Source organism: Diadema antillarum, unplaced genomic scaffold (genome assembly GCF_040938485.1).
Source record: "Diadema antillarum isolate AM-2024a unplaced genomic scaffold, OU_Dant_1.0 seq00001199_RagTag, whole genome shotgun sequence".
Taxonomy (NCBI): domain Eukaryota; kingdom Metazoa; phylum Echinodermata; class Echinoidea; order Diadematoida; family Diadematidae; genus Diadema; species Diadema antillarum.
In genome coordinates this window covers 737,723-757,043 of record NW_027271993.1, presented here as the reverse complement: position 1 = coordinate 757,043, position 19,321 = coordinate 737,723, and the positions used below count along the sequence as shown (strand labels likewise).

Here is a 19,321-nt window from a genome sequence, read left to right as displayed (position 1 = left end):
TTAGGTTCTGATCGTATAAACTTGGGGTCATTCGTGAGGGCATCTTACTGCCATCGTATGACCGCCGGTGGAGTTTCCCAGCATCAAATATTTGGCGAGCACGAAAAAAAACCCCCCAAAACCACATAAAATAAAATAGAATATCCCAAAGCCCTTAAGAAGAATCACATATTCGTGTAGACTTCAAAGCAAGGGGGATCCAGGAATTCCGTCGGGGGAGGGGGGAGGGGGGCAAGTTCGGGACCAGCTTCGTGTTGAATTGAAAATTCCATGTTCGTATGGCCATCTTGTGTCAATTTCTGGACAGTGTGGCCCTCAATGACGACATCGTGAAGAAAAATGGGTTTGGAATTTTCACCGAGAAAGACATGATATAGATACTGCTGTTGAAGACTTGACGCAGACAGAACAAAGAATCAAATGGAAAGTTTTGAATTTTCAATGACCGATAAGATAAGCTGATTCCCATTGAAAAGTGAGGAATGATTATACATTCCCCATTATATGTGAAGTCTACTTTCTTCATGTGTATATAAATGTATTAAACACAATCCAAATATTGAACACTCCCACATTTGTTCTTCCTTTGACTGTTTATACGAAGCTGCTGAAATGTGTTCTGATTCTCATGACTACGCAAATTATTAAAAAGAAGATGAAAAGTGAAAATGTGGTGACTTCTCTTTATAATACTTTCTTGATATTGTTGTTCTGAAGTGACGTCACGATCTGTTGTAGTCTTCTCATCCAGCGATGGAAGCTCCAAAACTTTGAAAATTCATAACCTTTGAACGGATTGTTCGATTTCCTCAAATTTCCCTGATGTGTTCTGTTAATATAATATGTATTAATGCATTCATTCATACCACATAATATTTTGGGAAAATTCTCCTTCAACGAGGACATGCATATACATGTAATACATTTCTATTTTAAGCGAAATTCCCTCCAGACTAGGTGGACTATTAAAAACAGCTCCACGATTGTGATTAAGCTCCTCCTCTCGCTGGGTTTCGGGCTATAGTGTAAGTAGAATCGCAACAGCAATATATATATATATATATATATATATATATATATATATATATATGTTGTTGTTTTTTTTCGGGTGATGCTCGTTATTCTGAAGGTTTGGTAATCCAAAAATGAAATACGGTTCCTTATTTTGAACATTATACATTTTGAACGTTATACCAAAGGTTCGTAAATCCAAAGGTTCGTTAATCCGACAATGAAGAAAATGTTTAACTTCTTTACGGGCTGGATCCCACATGTTTCGAAGAGACGATAAGTTTAAATGACCAGTTTTCAAACAATCTGAGAAAAACTGAAAGGTGAACAAAATGGCATACCCACATACATACACAATAATCCACGCATTATGACACATGGTATTCAAAGTAAATCAAAGTATCAACTTAGATTTAACAGACATCAAGCATTTATTTCACAGTTGTTTGAAGAGGAAGAACTTTATGCAAAATACAGTGGTCTTTACTGTTTTCTCTGCTTTATCTAAAATACTGGTACAAATAAGTGCTTTATTTTCACAAATTATAACTGCATAAAAATTGCTACAGAAATTTATGCGCAAAATACCTAAACACGAACATCTACAAGCATGTTAAAGGAAGATATGGTAGAAGTTTCACTGCATGCATATTGCGTAATAATGATGGGAATAAGTGAAACATCTTGTGCATATAAACATAATACAATAGAATACAACATGCATCAACATACACACTAACAAATTCAATATCTCTGATCACAGGAAAACAGACTACATTGCAATCGGCCTCTCTGAAGCTATCCTCTGGCAACCTGACCTTTGCACCCTGACCTTCAACTCATCTGTCGCTTCGCAACTGAACACACACACACACACACACACACACACACACAATTTCAAGTGACTGTCTAAGTGATCGATTAAAACTACTTCCTATCAAGCAGGTACTCCTGTTTTTGTTTTCCTTTTAAAATAGTGCAGACAGCACTATTAATTACCTTTCTCTTAGGATAAGCCATATAAATCGCTTTTATCGCTTTTTCACTGAAAATTTGGCTAACACATAGACAAATTACCTGTACATACTAAAATATGCATAAAACATAGGCATAATCAATGTTACAGTCTGACTGGCTGAATGACAACTTTACATCATGCTACTATTCTTCTCCAATGTAAGGTCACTGACTTCTTGAGACGGTACCCTGGCTTTAAGAAAAACAAAAGTAAAAAGATAAGAAAATGAATGGAGTGCATTTGTGCATCACAATCAGCAGCCCATCTTTTTAACCTCATGTGAAACATAGAAAGCATGTCGAATTCATGCACTGGAATAAGACTGATAGGGACACTTTATGTCATAGCATGTCCTTATATTCTATTGCCCAGCACATCCATGTGTCTTACTGAATGAACTCCTGCCAAGAAGGTATTTGCTCCAGCTCAGTACAGCAAATCCACACACGATGGCAGCCGATGGAGTTATGCTTTCGACACACCATCCCCAAACATTATTATCATACACTACGATATAAAGTTAAACAGAGTTCCAGGGTGTTGAATAAATTAGCACACGGATCATATCTTTGGTATACATTAAATCACAGAATAAAGCTTCTATGCACACAACTTTAGGAGCATCGACATTATTTGGACACATTATGCAGTAAGCTGGAAACGGGCAAATTTTCTTTCGGCCTCAACTGGCCTACTTGCTTCATGTTGACACTGTTGTGCTACATGTAACTGTTATTATTGTTGGCGATCCAGAAAAGACATCAGTTGCAACCTAAATAATTCATACGCCCAAATATGAAAAGTGCTTTGATGTTTTTAAATATCTTTGATGGTTCCTAATATCTACTGGACCGCAATGTTAGACTAAGTCTTGCCGAAAAGATATTACTGGAGTCAAGAAAGAACATTAGAGAACTATGCAAATCTCCAGAAAATGAAATACACTGTAACTCAAACCATAGTACAAAACCTGTAATGTGCATTTGTGCCTGCATTTCAAGTACATCTGGACCACTGCACAATGATAAATGTTAGTTTTGGATGACTTAGCATTCTAGTCAAGGCTGCTGCCATAACGGTACATGACCTAACATGAGAGAAGTGCGATCAACCAACACATCACTCCTGCATTTGGGTGATGGGTTGGCAAATCTTAGTATGTTTCAGCATGTTCCTCACATTGCACCAAGGCTTAAAAAGGGGAATGAAAGGTTCACTGTTTTACATAAAATTGCACTATAGAGAAAGATTACAGAAGCTGTATACATCACTCATTTTCACCACATCATCGATCTTGATCATGCCGCTTATCATCGTAAATCAGAACACTGTATAAAAACAAACAACAAAGGAAACATGCAAACTATGCAAACGAACAAATGACTTACTGTATCAATCAAATATAAACTGACAAAAATCAACATCCTCTTTCCGTAAAAAAAATACCCTGAGAGATGTATCAAAAGATTCCGTGGGTTTGATTCATCATAGATGCATTCCTCCGAGGAATATATGCGCGTGAGACTCAGTTGTCTGACAGTGATACTGTTATCATGAGAGCACACTTCTGTCCGTGCCTACTTCGCGACAGTACGAGCTGCAAATACCACCCATCTGACCAGATTAAAGAGTGGTAAATGGCGGCCAAGTCCTGCAAAACGTTAATTACACGACACCGGCCCTGCCAGTCGAGGGGAAGGACGCGCTTGATTTCTGCCACCATTCGTCACCAACAAAGGCGCTATGACCCAATCCCTTGACCTTTAACCCAGGATCAGGTCTGGTGTAACTCCTTCCTTGGGATCAAGATGTCGTCAGAATGCTCCTTGTAAAAGTTCATCATTTCCTCGATGGGTCGATCGGCATCAATAACCTTCAGAAAAACAACAAAAAAAAATATCAACAATTTCTTTCTTTCAAAATAAAAAAGCATGTACTATCTAATTGTGTTAAAGGACAAGTTCACCTTCATAAACATAAGGATTGAGAAAATGCAACAATATTAGTAGAACACATCAGTGAAAGTTTGAGGAAAATTGCACAATCGATACAAAAGTTATGATTTTTTTAAATTTTTGTGTTGGAACCGCTGGATGAGGAGACTACTACAGCTTGTGAGTCATATGCGTACAACAGTATAAAGAAAATGTAAAAGAAAATTCAACATATTTTCACTTTTTTGGCATAATAAAAGTGCACTTGACTTGCCTCTTTCTAAAGGCAGGGGGAATAATATCACCCATAACATTTGTCGGTAACGAGTCAGGGGAATGTGTACTTTTTTCAAAAGATGGAATTTTGTGAAATTCTCTTTATATTTTCCTTATATTGTTGTACGCATGTGACATCTAAGTTATTCATACACTGCAGTAGTCTTCTCATCCAGCGGGTACTGCACAAAAACTTCAAAAATTCATAACTTTTGAACGGATTGTCTGATTTTCCTCAAACTTTCAATGTGTTCTACTAATATTGCTACATTCTCACAATCCTTATGTTTGTGAAGGTGAACTTGTCCTCTAACTTGAATTGCTAAAATTGGAAGAATAAGACTTATGACATGCTTTACAACAATTTACATTTCTCTGTGATCACTTAATCAAATTGAATGGGGTTTTCTGCAAAACAGAGCAAAGATGTTATAATCTAAGACCCTGAGGTAGCACTTAGACAGGTCGATCGTGTTGGGTATCATCAATTCGAAAATCTGATTGTAGTTTTTGAGGGACATACTGCAGCATGTCCCCCCCCCCCCCAAAAAAAAAAAAAAAAAATACAATCAGATTTTCGCATAACACCCACTACGATTAATTTTAAATGCTACTTCAGGGTCTTAAAATATAACATTTTAGCTCTATTTTGCAGAAAACCCCATTCGATTTGGTTAAGCGGTCACAGAGAAATGTGGATTTTTGTAAAGCATGTCATGAGTCTGATTCTTCCAAGTTTAGCACTTCGATGATCTTGTGTGTGAATAATAGACAGAACTTGGAGGTAAGATATTCCCGACATCCTCTACAAAATTCCGTATTTCTATTTGACCACTGAAGCAATGGGCTTTTCTGTAAGATGTGGGCAATAAGTTATATTTTCATACCCTGAATTTGTATTTAGATTGATTCACTATTTTTAAAGATATCATTGCGGAGGGCCCCGTTGTATTTTTTTTTTTTGAGGGGGGGGGGGGGGGGGACATACGGTATTGTAGGCCTAACCTTTTACTTGCGCCAACATAGCGTAATGTTCAACAAGACTTCTGAGCCTCTCCTCATGTCTCTGGTCTTTTCACGTTGAATTTAAAGGACGGCTTTATTTAAAGTTTGTTAACAAAATAATGACGAAGCATTGGATATGCATTGTATTTGCTGTACCTTTTTATGGATTGACTGAACAAAACGAAATAATGTATATAATATATGTATATGTCTACGTATATGTATATGTATATACATAATGTACAAATATATGGATTACAAAAATATATGAGGGCCTATATTGAAGGGCTTATACATGTAAAATGGGAAATATATAACGTAAAATATGCCATATGCTTGGAAACATAATGCATACTCAGTAATCAACATATCCATCATAAGCAATCCTGAATACATGTATTTCATTCTTGTCAAATATCTTCCACTCACTCCACTTGTAGGACACCAATGCAGTCACTCCTTATTTCAGATTTTAATTCATTTTATATCATTTATTGTAACCGTGATGCTTGTTAAGGGGAATTTATTTTGAACACGTTATGAGGATTCTTTGAATGAAGACAAAGCAGTGAACTCAACAATTACAAAGTTTGTGGACATCGGACGAACTGTTCGAAGATACAAATTTTTAAAGGGTTGTCAAATTCACGGGCTTATCGTTGTGCAGGAAAGCTAAGAAAACGTGATGTCACAAGAGTATGTATCAACAATGTATAACCAAAGTAGAATTATAAAACACATTCACTGAAATTTTTTGATACATAGAACTACCGCTAAATCGACGTCCTCAGGACCGGCAATTTTCTTTCGTTTTATATCGAAATTTCGTTATAACCGAACAAATACACAACAAAAACATAGAGCAGATGATGTTGCTGAAAAAAAAAAATATATATATATATATATATATATATATATTTCGTTGTAAATAAACCGGAATTTCGTCATAACCGTGTTCGTTATAACGGGAGTGCACTGTATGCAGTTATTGAGCCATTCACACATTGACGCCCTTCGCTGATACCTGACATATGCCTATAGATAAAAAATGACCTACGTGTATACATTACGGCGATGGAGGACTTCCACAGACAAAATCAAATACATTGTAGCTTTCTACTGTATGGTAATGATACTTAATCATTCAATCTATTATCATGCAATACTATGAATAAAGAGTCTCCACGTAATAGTTGAACTGAATATACCTTGTATTGGAAAAGTTCATTAAAGTTGCTATAGAAAAGAATATTGTGTTATGTCAATTTTAACACGCGTTAAACAAAAGAATGGTGTCGGTCATACAGCATTTAGTATTAATGATTGAATGGGGAAAATGAAATGAACTGCTGACATGAATGCACATCTATAAAACGGAGGAGTAGGTGCTGATTACTTGAACCCGAGATACATTATCATTGTTATATAATTACATATACTTTTTTCCCTTCTCTACAGTGATCTTGTCACGAACCTGAAGACTTTAAACACTGATATCGTAATTTTGCCTATCGACTCACTAGCCACAATCCAAAGGAAACTTCCAGTGTCCAGTAGAATGAAACAATATTCACGAGGATTAAACACAAGCGGCAACCGCAAGACATCAAATTGTTTTCATTTTACCTTTTTTTTTTCTCGTTTACATAAAAAAACAACGTTGATGATGACAATCAAGTCGATATCAGTCCAGCAAACAATGTATCGGGCCGAAGCCTTGGGTCTTAGCAGCTATACAAATCTTGTACAGGACATTGGTGCTAGCATAAAGATTATCAGTCTTATATTTACAAAATCTTGGTCCACATAAAAAATGGCTCGTAAATTATTACGTATAATTTATTTTCACTTTCTTTTAGCGTCTGTTTTTTAATTGTTTATAAAGACGTTTGGGTGCATCATCTTATTCTTTTTCATTATTTCGTCATTAACTTCGTCTAGTGTCCAGTATCAACAATGATATGGGCTGAACACACGCACAATGGCTTTGACAGTTCTAGTCCCCTGCGTTCTATGTTGTTCAAGCAATTCCGCGACCTTCCTTGGACAATTTGGCTGCTTCCTCCTTTATTGCAAAATAGCTGGAATGCTGCAAACCATATACGTGTATATCATCATCTCTTTGTTTACCCTGTTCGAACACGTAGCCTGACGTCACGTGAATAAGGTCTATAATCTAGGTTACAATATCATGCAAGGTGAAGTATGGTTGGTCGCCTATATACCTATCTAAATGGAGTCAATACTATCGGGTGCTCTCCACGATGTTCGAAGTAGGCATCAGCGACCTTATGCTGCATTTTCATCCAGGGTACGAAGAATTCTCTCAGATCCTTGACGAGTTGATCCGGGACGGTCGGAATCGAGCGGTTCAAGAAAATGGGCTCTTGACACGATCCGACTTCAGCTGCATTAAAGCACAGTTTGCCGCTGGAAAGATCGAAGTCAAAGAAACTGCGATCATAGAAGGGTTTCAGACCGAGAAACAGTTCTACTAATGTCATAGTGTTTACTGGGTTCCTGGCGAATGCCTCTGCGTCTAAAACCAAGAGGCGAAAACCAAGAAAAGAGAGGAGTCGAAGTCTTGAGCCGTATTTACTTCGTTCGATCAAAAACTGTGTAGGATTGATGCTGCCGTACTTATCGCTGATCGTTTCCGTAAATGAACCTTTGAGATCTTGCTGTAACTTCCAAAGTTCGTCAGTGTCTGATGGCTGCTGGTTGTCAGCATTCCGCTTTTGTCTGCGATGCTTTTTGCGTCTCTTCGCCTTCAACTTCGACTTATGCTTTCTTTTCTTGTGAGCGGAAGGCACGGCTCGTTTTCGCGTGCTTCGTTTTTCTCTGCCATCATAGTTCCTGTAGTTCATTTTTTTCAAGACGGTAATATCAGCTTCACGGAAAACGTCTGACTGATTGACCGTTATAATCACACCTTCGTCGTAGTATTCTTTAGCAAAATTCGACGACAGCACCAAATATTCGGTCATTGCTCTGGCTACAGGATCCCTGATAAGGATGATCACTTTAGTGTCATGCCCTGGTAAGTTCTTCCTCAAAATTAAGCGAAACTTGCTGCTGTACATGTACTCTCGTGAAGAATCGACAGTTATTTGGTGGGGAAGCGAATACGGCATCGACAGGCGATAGTTACTATCGTCCTCCTTGCTATTCACATTGAGCAGGGCAGGATCACTGCCTTCGCGAACGACAACGTCTGGGTGAAAAGAGAGTGCACTCTTGAAGGTCGCCGTGCCGCAAAGTGCGCCCCCCGCGATCAAGACTGACGGGAGCCTCTGCCGACAGTCCCGTTCTGCCAAAAGCCGACGCGAATGCCGATGCTGAGCCATATCGGCCGTCTGCAGGTAGCATCCCTTGTCGAGTGCGTCGACGACGGGGATGTCGTGATCAGGAACAAACACTTTAGACACTCTCGATTCAATTGCAGTCGAGGCGGACATGAAAGTCGTCCTGCGGTTGGCGAGAAGAATCGCTCCACATAGCATTGTGAGCCCCAAGACCAGGAGGGACAGGCGTTGTTTCTTCGCCAACTTGACCAAGTGGTAGACGGCCATTTTCACGGTCTTCAGTCGCGTCTATTTTGCGAAGTAAAAGGGGCTCCCACGTTATTGGAACATCACGAGAAGGAGCACTCCAGTGCATAAAACATTTTTTTCTTTCTGAAAACAAACAAACAAACAAAAACGAAATAAATAAAAAGATGACGAGATAACATCAAAAAGTAGAGCTGCATAACTGTGGCAAATGTTGATTCTTTTTAATCGTATTTCATTTTTATGAAATATTCTTATTTCAATTCTTGTAACTTTGACAGTTCGATTAGTATAATACGAAAATATAGAAAAGTTACAATCGCTCACATGATGATGATAAGCATTTGTTAAATAGGGACAAAATGTTACGCAAAAAAAAAAGTATTGGTTGCTTGCTTACAAGCATTGCTTTCTAAGCGGTCACGTAAATTTCAAGACATACACTGTAATTCAAATTTGAATAATTAAATTGATTGGTCTCCACATTGGTCCCGCATCTATGCTGATCCTCAAAGCGACTTTCTGTCAAAGATAATTTTTTTAATAACTCGTACAGAATACGAATGATGATAAACAGTATAATGATGTCGATACCTGTAATGACAACAGTAATGATACCACTAATGAACTTCTCATAATGATCGATTGTAACAACGATGATACAATTAAGACTGCAGTCATAATGACACTTCTACATATTTTTAAATTTCTAAAAATGAATAAGCATACAGATATCAACTATATTCGCACTAGTCCATAACACTCTAAACTCATATTCAATAATACAGGTCTTTAAAGGAAACACTGCGTCTATCCAAGTTGCTGTGCTGAGACACAAAATATTGCACACGTTACAGTCAAGAAACTTGGGGTATCTCGATCTTAGTAGCTCAGTCTTAGCATGGAGGTGGGAATCAATCTCTCCTGTCTAGGTAACATGTGAGCAAAATTTGAAGAGCGTATGTATCATAGGAAAAGCACCGATTCTCTTGATTCTACTTACCTTTAGGAGCTTGCTTTTTGAATGCAAACTTGAGTGCAGGATACTCATTTGGAACCACCACGGCTGCGCGGTCTTCGCTCCTTTAACATACTGTAATATACTTGGACAGACAGGGGTAGAAGGTATTCTGGCCTTCTGCGGTTTAGTTCGTGGCTGGGCGGCTCTATCCTCTTAGCGCCAAGACGCTTAAACGACCCTTATAGAGGAGTGCTATTCAAGAGCTGGTACTGAGAAAGACTTCCTTCTTCAAGCTGATGCCTGATTAAATGATTAAATAACTCACGGGTAGCCGTGCATTGGGACAAATAGGATGCGTTGTCGAAAATTACGCTCTCTGGTGAGCCCAAAGTTTTGAGGAAGCCACTTTGCTTGTGTGCTTTTGTTTCCTCGGATGTGCACTCCTGAAACATTAGCAGTTGCTTGGCCTTGAGGATATGAAAGAAAATCCGAGCGCTGTTTCTTTCCTCTTTTTTTTTTTGGAAAACTTATGTAATGTCTAGGAAACTGCGAAAGTGTGATCCTTTAAAAACAAGCATTAGCTTCTCTTTTAAGAATACGAGATATGCGATCAGAATAACGCCACCAGCCGCGGATTTAACTCGATGATTGCTTTCACGCAAGGATTAGGGTTAGTTTAACTTGCCGAGATTGAATGTGGTGTTCATAAAGCCTAGCTAAGAGTCTTTCCATAGGTTTATCCTTATTCTTATTCAAGAAAAGACAGCAGAGAGGGTGACTGGTTTAGAAGTGTGTGTGTGTGGGGGGGGGGGGAGGGTGGGTGGTGGAGATTTATTGTGACACTCGATTGCCTTCGTCCTACCAACCCTCCATAGCGAATAATTTGCTCATCAATGTAGACATGTTGGAAGGATAGATCACGTTACGTCGAAATTGAGCTGTTTAGGCCTATACTGTTGTTGCAATTTGTCATGGCGACGTTCTATTTCACAATGCCAGGCCCTAACAATTATAATGCTCTTAATCCTTATAGCTCTTTTTTATTCTTCCGAAAGATGATTTCAAGAGGTTGAGTATGGGAATTAGTGATTAACCACACAATAGGTTTTTGGAGAGTAAGAATTATTTTCCCACAAAGGCAGAATCATAGCATTGTCTAGAATAATAAGGGAATTCTGAGATACTAAGTAGTCAGTCGGTGTAAAATTCCCACTTATTTGACAGACAGGTAATAGTAATAGTAGTAGTAGTAATAATAATAATAATAATAACAACAATAATATTTGCATTTTTTTTTTGCACAGATTTGCAATATCGAATTACACTGATTGATTAATGTGCTGTGAGGATTTTGAACATGATAATCAAGTCAATTTGGAGTCAAATACATTTCCCGAGACTTTGGTGCACATGGAGCTCAGATAATCTATAAATTAATGTCATAAAAAGTAGAAATTACGCGGTGCGTAATATATGTCCCCGCCGGAAGTAGCATTTAGTAGCACAATGTACAATACAGGTAAAAAGATGAAGGTCAAAGGTCAAAGAAGTCAAAGGTCAAAATTCTATGTAGAAGTTTTGAAGCCCTCACCTAGTGCCATCACATAAAGCAAACGGAATCGAAATCAGGTTAGAAATGGCGAAGGAGTAGCATTTTGTAGCCAATGTACAATATAGGTAAAAAAATCAAGGTCAAAGGTCAAAGAAGTCAAAGGTCAAAATTCTGTGTAGAAGTTTTGAAGCCCTCACCTAGTGCCATCACATAAAGCAAACGGAATCGAAATCGGGTTAGAAATGGCGAAGGAGTAGCATTTGGTAGCAAAATGTACAATACAGGTCAAAAATCAAGGTCAAAGGTCAAAGAAGTCAAAGGTCAAAATTCTGTGTAGAAGTTTTGAAGCCCTCACCTAGTGCCATCACTTAAAGCAAACGGAATTGAAATCGGGTTACAAATGGCAAAGGAGTAGCATTTTGTAGCAAAATGTACAATATAGGTCAAAAATCAAGGTCAAAGGTCAAAGAAGTCAAAGGTCAAAATTCTGTATAGAAGTTTTGAAGCCCTCACCTAGTGCCATCACATAAAGAAAACGGAATCAAAATCGGGTTAGAAATGGCAAAGGAGGAGCATATTGTAGCCAATGTACAACATAGGTCAAAAATCAAGGTCAAAGGTCAAAGAAGTCAAGGGTCAAAATTCTGTGTAGAAGTTTTGAAGCCCTCACCTAGACTGTAGTGCCATCACATAAAGCAAATGGAAATGAAATTGGGTTAGAAATGGCAAAGGAATGTTTACTTAGCATTTTGTAGCAAAATGTACAATGCAGGTCAAAAATCAAGGTCAAAGGTCAAAGAAGTCAAAGGTCAAAATTCTGTGTAGAAGTTTTGAAGCCCTCACCTAGTGCCTTCACATGAAGCAAACGGAATCGAAATCGGGTTAGAAATGGCGAAGGAGTAGCATTTTGTAGCCAATGTACAATAAAGGTCAAAAATCAAGGTCAAAGGTCAAAGAAGTCAAAGGTCAAAATTCTGTGTAGAAGTTTTGAAGCCCTCACCTAGTGCCATCACATAAAGCAAACGGAATCGAAATCGGGTTAGAAATGGCGAAGGAGTAGCATTTTGAAGCAAAATGTACAATATAGGTCAAAGGTCAAGGTCAAAGGTCACAACTGAAATTCTGTGTAGAAGTTTCAAAGCTCCCATGTAGTGCTATCATATAAAGCAAACAGAATCAAAATTGGCTCATAAATGACAGAGAAGTAGCAAATTGAACATTTTGATCACACACGGACGCACAGACAGACAGACAGACGGACGGACGGACAGACAGACACACGGACACACACACGTACGGAGCCCGTTTCATAGTCCCCTGCTCGAACTCGTTCGGCAGGGACAATAACTACCAAAGCTTTGTTGGGGAAAAAAAGTTTCCTACACATAGTAACCTTTGTTTTGTTTTGTTTTGTTTTGTTTTTTTGAGGGAGGGGGCAATTTTAGGAACAATCTATTGCATGTAAACAACTGAGAAACTTTGTCTATTTCAGTGTTTCAAAGTTCTCATAGGAAGAAAATATATTATTTTCATCCACAGTATATACCGGTATGTAAAGATGTCATAAGATGCCGGCTGGTGGTAAAAGCTTTCAACCTTAAGTCTTCCTCACCTTTATTGTCGGCTAGGTAGATGTGTGTGTGTTGCTTGGGTTGTGTTGTGGCTGTATACAACATATGGTGTGCGCGTGTGTGTGTATATACAAAATGTACATGTAGAGCTCTACGGAATTACGAATTATATCATACAATTTGAAACAACAATGGATCCAAAACTGATCTATGGGCAGCATAAAGTAGATACATTATTGGATTTCCAGGATTTATATGATTTGAATAATACATACTGCTTGCTATTGTACTGGATAAATAATCAATACCCGTAATCCATTAAGGTTCTAAAGCATGAACACCATATCTTTTTTAAGTTATAAATCAAAATATATTGATGTATTGCATCAAATGCTTTTGAAAGATCCATAAACATTTCAAGAGTATTCTTTGAAAGCAAAAGATTATTAAGCAGAGGGGTGAAGCTGAGGAATGAGTTTTCTTCAATTTGTCTCCCTCTGTGCAAATGAAAATTTGTAAGATCACAACAGCTGTCACCATATTCAGTAAACATGTCTAAAAAGAAGAGAGAAGGAACCAGCAGGAATCAGCCTGTCATCTACTGCTTTCCCCCGTACATCATATCTCCATCCCTCTGCCCAATAATCTCTTGCTTTCATTTAATATGCATTTGACTACTTAGCATAACAATGTCAGAATTTCAGAGCTGGGGTATTTGTTCCATGTTCATTGTGTCACTGCTGGCAACCAGGGATAGCCTGGTGGTAGTGTTGTTGCCCAGAGAGCAGTACATAACAAGTTTGATTGTTAATTATATGATGGGTTCCATGATGTTTGCTCCTGCGACAATTACCCCTATGAGATATCTGCACGCTAAGCCAAACATAAATTCTACCAACAAACATACCCCTAGTCCATACCCTGAAACTCATATTAAACTAAACCTAAGAAACCTAAGGGAGGCAGATCATGTTCTGATTGTACAGTGAACTGAACAGATACCACATTTAAAGGTGTCATATCATGCACAAAGAACTGACTATATTTATGATCCACCTTACAATTATGGGATGCTTAACAATGTAACAAAATGGAATGTAGCCTACATACATTAATAGATAGTAAGTCTGTTAATTCGACAGCATACCTCAACTATCAATAATTTCAGCTGTTTGTATACTAATGTTACTGTATAAGCTGTCATTTTTGCATTTTGATATTTTTCCGAATGGGGAAGTCACAGACATTTTTGTGAGATGTTGTTTTCGTGATTTGACACTGAGGCTTATCTTTAGTACACTACTTTAGCTTAGTGTATGCATGGCAACATTTTCACACATTAAATTTGCAGTCCAACACTGATTTGCAAAATTTCGTGAAAGTTAAATCCTCGTGAAAATAACAGCTTATACAGTGTCTTTCAGACAATTGTATTTCCATGTGAGCTTGTCTACTGTGTAATTTCATCACAGAATGAATGAAAAATATTATCATGACAAAAGTGTTGTGTGTACCAACCACAAATCATCAGCCTCATGAATATCATCATCATTACCATCGCTTTCATCACCATCATTGTCAGCACCATCAGGAGGTTGTTTCATCAATTTAGTCACCGCTGACAAGTTGTCAGTCTCTGTCAATTTCAGCAAAATCCTTGGTTTTGATTGGATGAGATGCTCTGGTCATTGACTGTTACTATGGTTATTGTCAGAGACTGACAACTTGTCAGGACTGACAACTTTCATGAAATGGTACCCTGAAGTACCATCACCATCAGTACTACCACTATCATCATCATTGCTATCATATCAATCACATCATTATGAAAATATGGCTTCATCAACATGGTCATAATCATCATCATCATCACCCTCAAATTAATGATTCTACCACTCATAATACAACTGGCAACATCATTATCAGTATCATCAATAGGCGTTTTCACATCAGCCCGATAAAAATCCAAGCTCGAGATATTTTCCAATTTCCCAAGTCAGAAAATAGCGCGCTATTTCAAAACATCGGGCTGATGTGAAAACTCCTATTGCTACTTCATACTTGATGAAATCTTTGAAGGCTTCTGTGGCGGAAGAACGTTTGGTGGTAGAAGGCTTAACGGTGCACCATGAATTCTTTCTAAGGTATGTGTTTGGCCCTGAAAAGGGGCTACCCAGTCCCGACGTTTCAGCAAGCATGTTCTCACTTTTAGATCTTGCCATTCTCATTCCCTTGAGAATGGTGAGAACATGCTTGCCGAAACGTTGTGACTGGGTAGGCCCTTTTCAGGGCCAAAAACATACCCCAGAAAGAATACATGCACCGTTAAGCCTTCTACCATCATACTTCATACTTACATTGTACATGTACAACTTTGTGAATTGTAACTAAAATCTTGAAGTATCCTACCATGACTGGAGCCGGGAGAGGGAAAGATGTCTTGTCGATGAGCCATTCCTCATGGAGACGATCAAGCTGCATCAGGAGATCAAGAGTTATACCCTTCTCCTCTACACGACTCCTCTCCTTCAGCCTCTGGAGGCAGCACTCGGGCGATGCTTTCAAGTAAACTATACATACGCGATAAGGGGGAAAATAACAGCAACAACAACTTGGTGTGCGCCCAGAACTCACCTTGACGGCAATAATTGTAGCAGTTTCACATTACAAGTAATTTCAGTTGACTTTTTCAGCTTGAAAAGAATGTAATTTTACTCAACAGATGGTGAACTTTGAGAGGAAAAGTTGTGTTTCAAGGGGTCCAGTTTAGGTCTTCCACATAAAATCAAACCGTCCTCAACGGGTTAAGTCACAGGAAGATAGCAAGAGACCAGGGGGCCTCATGCTCATCTAAGGATCACATGTTCACCTTCCACACACTCTTGCAGACTGTCAACCAAGAAGAACAAAGCAAACTGGGGGGGGGGGGGGGGGGTTAGGCACTCAGGGGCCTTGGTTCAAGGCTCAAGTGAGCTGAAAATCCAAGTAGATGAATTATGAGCTACACTGTTTTCCTGTTTTCCATAGAATTTTTTTGAACTATATCGAACATACTAAAATTAAACACACATTCTTCACTCTTGCATTACCTGGGTGACACGAATGAACAAGTATATTAAATTCAACTCATTGCATCATCCAGTTCCCATCACTAGGTACCTTAAACATACTCAGTTTGTTCCTGATAATGCACTTTTTTCACACCTCACAGATAAACCTGCCCTTGCCATTTTGTTGGGACACATTGTAATTACTAAGATTCAGAATTTGTGTAAACATCACAATGTTTGCTGCAGAGGGAAAAACATAACAATGTTTGCTGCAGAGGGAAAAACATTTAGGAGATCTTATTCATGGGACAGAATTTTTCGGAAAGAAGCAATGAGACTAATGCAATACAATGGGAACTTGCACATATTCCTTAAAAGTAGGCACAGCGTAAACTCCAGGGGTCCCTTTCATACAAGTCTTATGAGAGACTTTTTTCTTGTAAGACACACTTATGAAAGACTTCATGAAATGAATTTGAAAGTCTCTCATAGCTATGTATGAGTAACTTTGGCCATTCTAAGATTAATGTAGACTTTTATGTGATGACTTCATGAAAGGGACCCCAGGATGCCACAAGGTCATCATACGTCTGAAGTCCAATAATCTCTTTGACTACAATTTCCTTTTAAAATCCATTGTGATACACTTACTGATGTGGTCCACATTGACATAGGAGCGAGTCAAGAGCCAATTAAACCACTCAGTGAGGACAGCATACTCCGCTTTGGTCATCATGTTACTAGTAGGGGAGAGATGATACAAGAAAGCAGTTGGTGAGAGAGAATGAGAGACAGCAATAAATGGGAGGGTGGACAGACAGACAGACACACAAAGACACAGAGAGAGAGAGAGGGACGGAGAAAGTGTGAGATTTTAAGAGGAGACTACCACACAATAGGGACATTCTTTTTTTAACTCTGAATATGGCAAACACAGCATTCTTAAATAAATTTTGAGTGATTAGACGCACAGCTTTCATATATAAATATTCGACTAGAAAACATAATTATGATAAGCTTGCATATCCCCATTTGCATTCTGCAATCTTGCATTTTCACAGAGACATCTGTAAGACAGGAGGGAGACTGGAAAAAAAAGTCTCCTAAAAAAGAAGTTTCTTTCTCTCACTACTCTCTGGAGACTAGGCTAGTCTCCAGGTGAGTTGATGTCATGGAGACATTGCCAGGATGTCTCTGCGACCAATTTATGAGACTAGAGTCGCCAGTAAGTTGCCACCTTGTCTCCTAGCCAATGAGATATCCACTCTAGATTTCTATTCTAAAACAGCTTATTTACTTTCTCAGGTGGTTTTCGATGAAGCAGTACTTGGCGCTGTAAATAGACCGTTCCATCATTTTCAAGGGACGAGTGTGAGGAGCTTGATGAGATCGTAACATTGTGAGTTGCACGTAGGACTGGAAGAGAAAGCTCCACCGGGCTGGGTCTTCATACATCAGACCCTAGAAAGAGCAAAACAACACACTTTTAACAATTACTTTTTCTCTTCTGGTAAGCAAGAGTGAAGCAGGTACTGTCACAATGTGTATTTACAATACATGTACTAATTTAGATAGCACTATTGAGCATCTATTGAGAAATTGGCATATTACAAGAAAAGCATTTCTCAAATAATCACCACTTCAGAGACCCTCCCCATTTTTTCTCGTTGAAAGCTTCTGCTTACCTTTTGGGTTTGCATGATTCTGGTTGAGCAGTGAATCGCATGTATGGAGACTAGTTTGTGGAAAGGTTTCCCCAAAGGACTGTAATCTTAACACTGAATTTATTTTTCAGCATATATCATGCCCATTCTGTATGTACATATTGATCATTTCTTCTTTTTTTTCAATGTTCGCACTGTCAATTGTTCATCAAATTTGCACTCATATATCCAAGGTTTTGCAACAAATAAAGAGAGTATCAAGATAGTCTTTGGCAAACCTATTCCTGTTCTGTTCTGGTATACTTTGTTATTCAAAGACAAGCAATGCAACACAGCTGTTCTGACAGGGCAGGAAAAAAAAAAAGACTTGTACAGGGGAATCTCGTTATCATGAGCTGCTTGGGGCTATAAACAAAATTTCCAGTTATATTGGGTATCTTGTAATATCAGGGATAAAAACAGAAGAATATTACTGGAATGGGACTCATACAATAACACCGTACCTCATTAAATCAGGTAGTTTAAAATATCTGAATACATTATAACAAGGTTCCACTGTATCTTAACACAATCCTTACACTTTACACACTAACAATAGAGAAATTTTGCCTGTGGATTCTTTCAAGCATCGTTCAAAATCACAGGGCCTTAAACTGGAAAGCTACAACATCAATCTGCTACATGACATTGTTTACTTTAGAACGCAGGGCAGAAGAGGGGTAGTGTCTCTCATAGAAACTCATATTTGAATAACAAAACTGCAATGTAGATGTGCTCATCATCCAGGAAATGATGCGGCAAGGGAATTCAAGGTCCGGGGAGTTTCACACAAAAATAAGATCTAATAGGAGAGAAATGAAACTCACAAAGACATTGTTGCCATCTACATTTCTCCACATGTTGACTGGTTCCGGAAGCACTTGCACATTGTCTGTCTGAGAGGAGAAGTAGTCCAGCAACATTGTCTTCCCACTTCCAATGTTGCCTTCAACACAAATCTGTGGAGAGGTGAGGTAATAATACCACATACAATGACAAGACATCCAAGGCTTCAACATGCTCACATGGAACACTAGTAAATCTTTGTACATCTTGTTTCCATTTTCACAATTGTATTAGAAACAGATAAATGTATGCAATAAGCAAATATAACTATTCAAATGCACACAATTATTCAAATTTCAGTTTACATTAATGTCACTGTCATCATCTCTGCTAATCAAGTAATGGGAAGTCTCATGCATCAATTCTGCATTTCTTCATTTTACGAGTGTTTCTGTGATGCATAGGTGTTTGTATGATCACATCACATCATAAAGAGGAATAAGTCAATACTTAAGTAAAAGAAATCACTACAATGTCACTTGCATCACTAATAGGACAGTAAGAGCTACTCTTTTTCCACAGATATCTATGATGTCTTTTTGTATCTGAGGTCTTTGATATCATAGGCTCCTTGGTTAAGATTTTTTTTTTCTCTCTTTTTTCACTCACTCCAATGCCTGCCCACATATCAGGTGAGGAGCTTTCTCAAAAATCATGGAACAAAATAACAGGGATGTATCAACTTGAGAGGATCATCTCCGAAAGGAATTAAACGACAAACACTCGTACACAAGTAGGTACAGCTTTTATACAATGATGTCTACACATAATGAATATATATACCGTCATTTTATCAGCACCATTGATTTGCGAGAACTTCTTTGGGATTGATGATGTCGACAT

General features: G+C 38.3%; 2 protein-coding genes across 2 annotated transcripts; both read right to left on the bottom strand.

The window, feature by feature from the left end:
* Positions 1–3,803: 3,803 nt before the first annotated feature.
* LOC139744631 (thymidine kinase 2, mitochondrial-like) lies at positions 3,804–19,321 on the bottom strand. Its single transcript, XM_071655060.1, has 6 exons — positions 19,262–19,321; positions 18,460–18,591; positions 17,227–17,390; positions 16,581–16,669; positions 15,289–15,449; positions 3,804–3,902 (listed from the first exon to the last, which is right to left on the bottom strand). The coding sequence occupies exons 1-6, from the start codon at positions 19,319–19,321 to the stop codon at positions 3,804–3,806; spliced, it is 705 nt and encodes a 234-aa protein (XP_071511161.1).
* Positions 7,106–8,816, bottom strand: LOC139744646 (uncharacterized). Its single transcript, XM_071655076.1, has one exon. It carries the CDS (start codon positions 8,814–8,816, stop codon positions 7,470–7,472), a length of 1,347 nt encoding a protein of 448 aa, XP_071511177.1. The 3' UTR covers positions 7,106–7,469.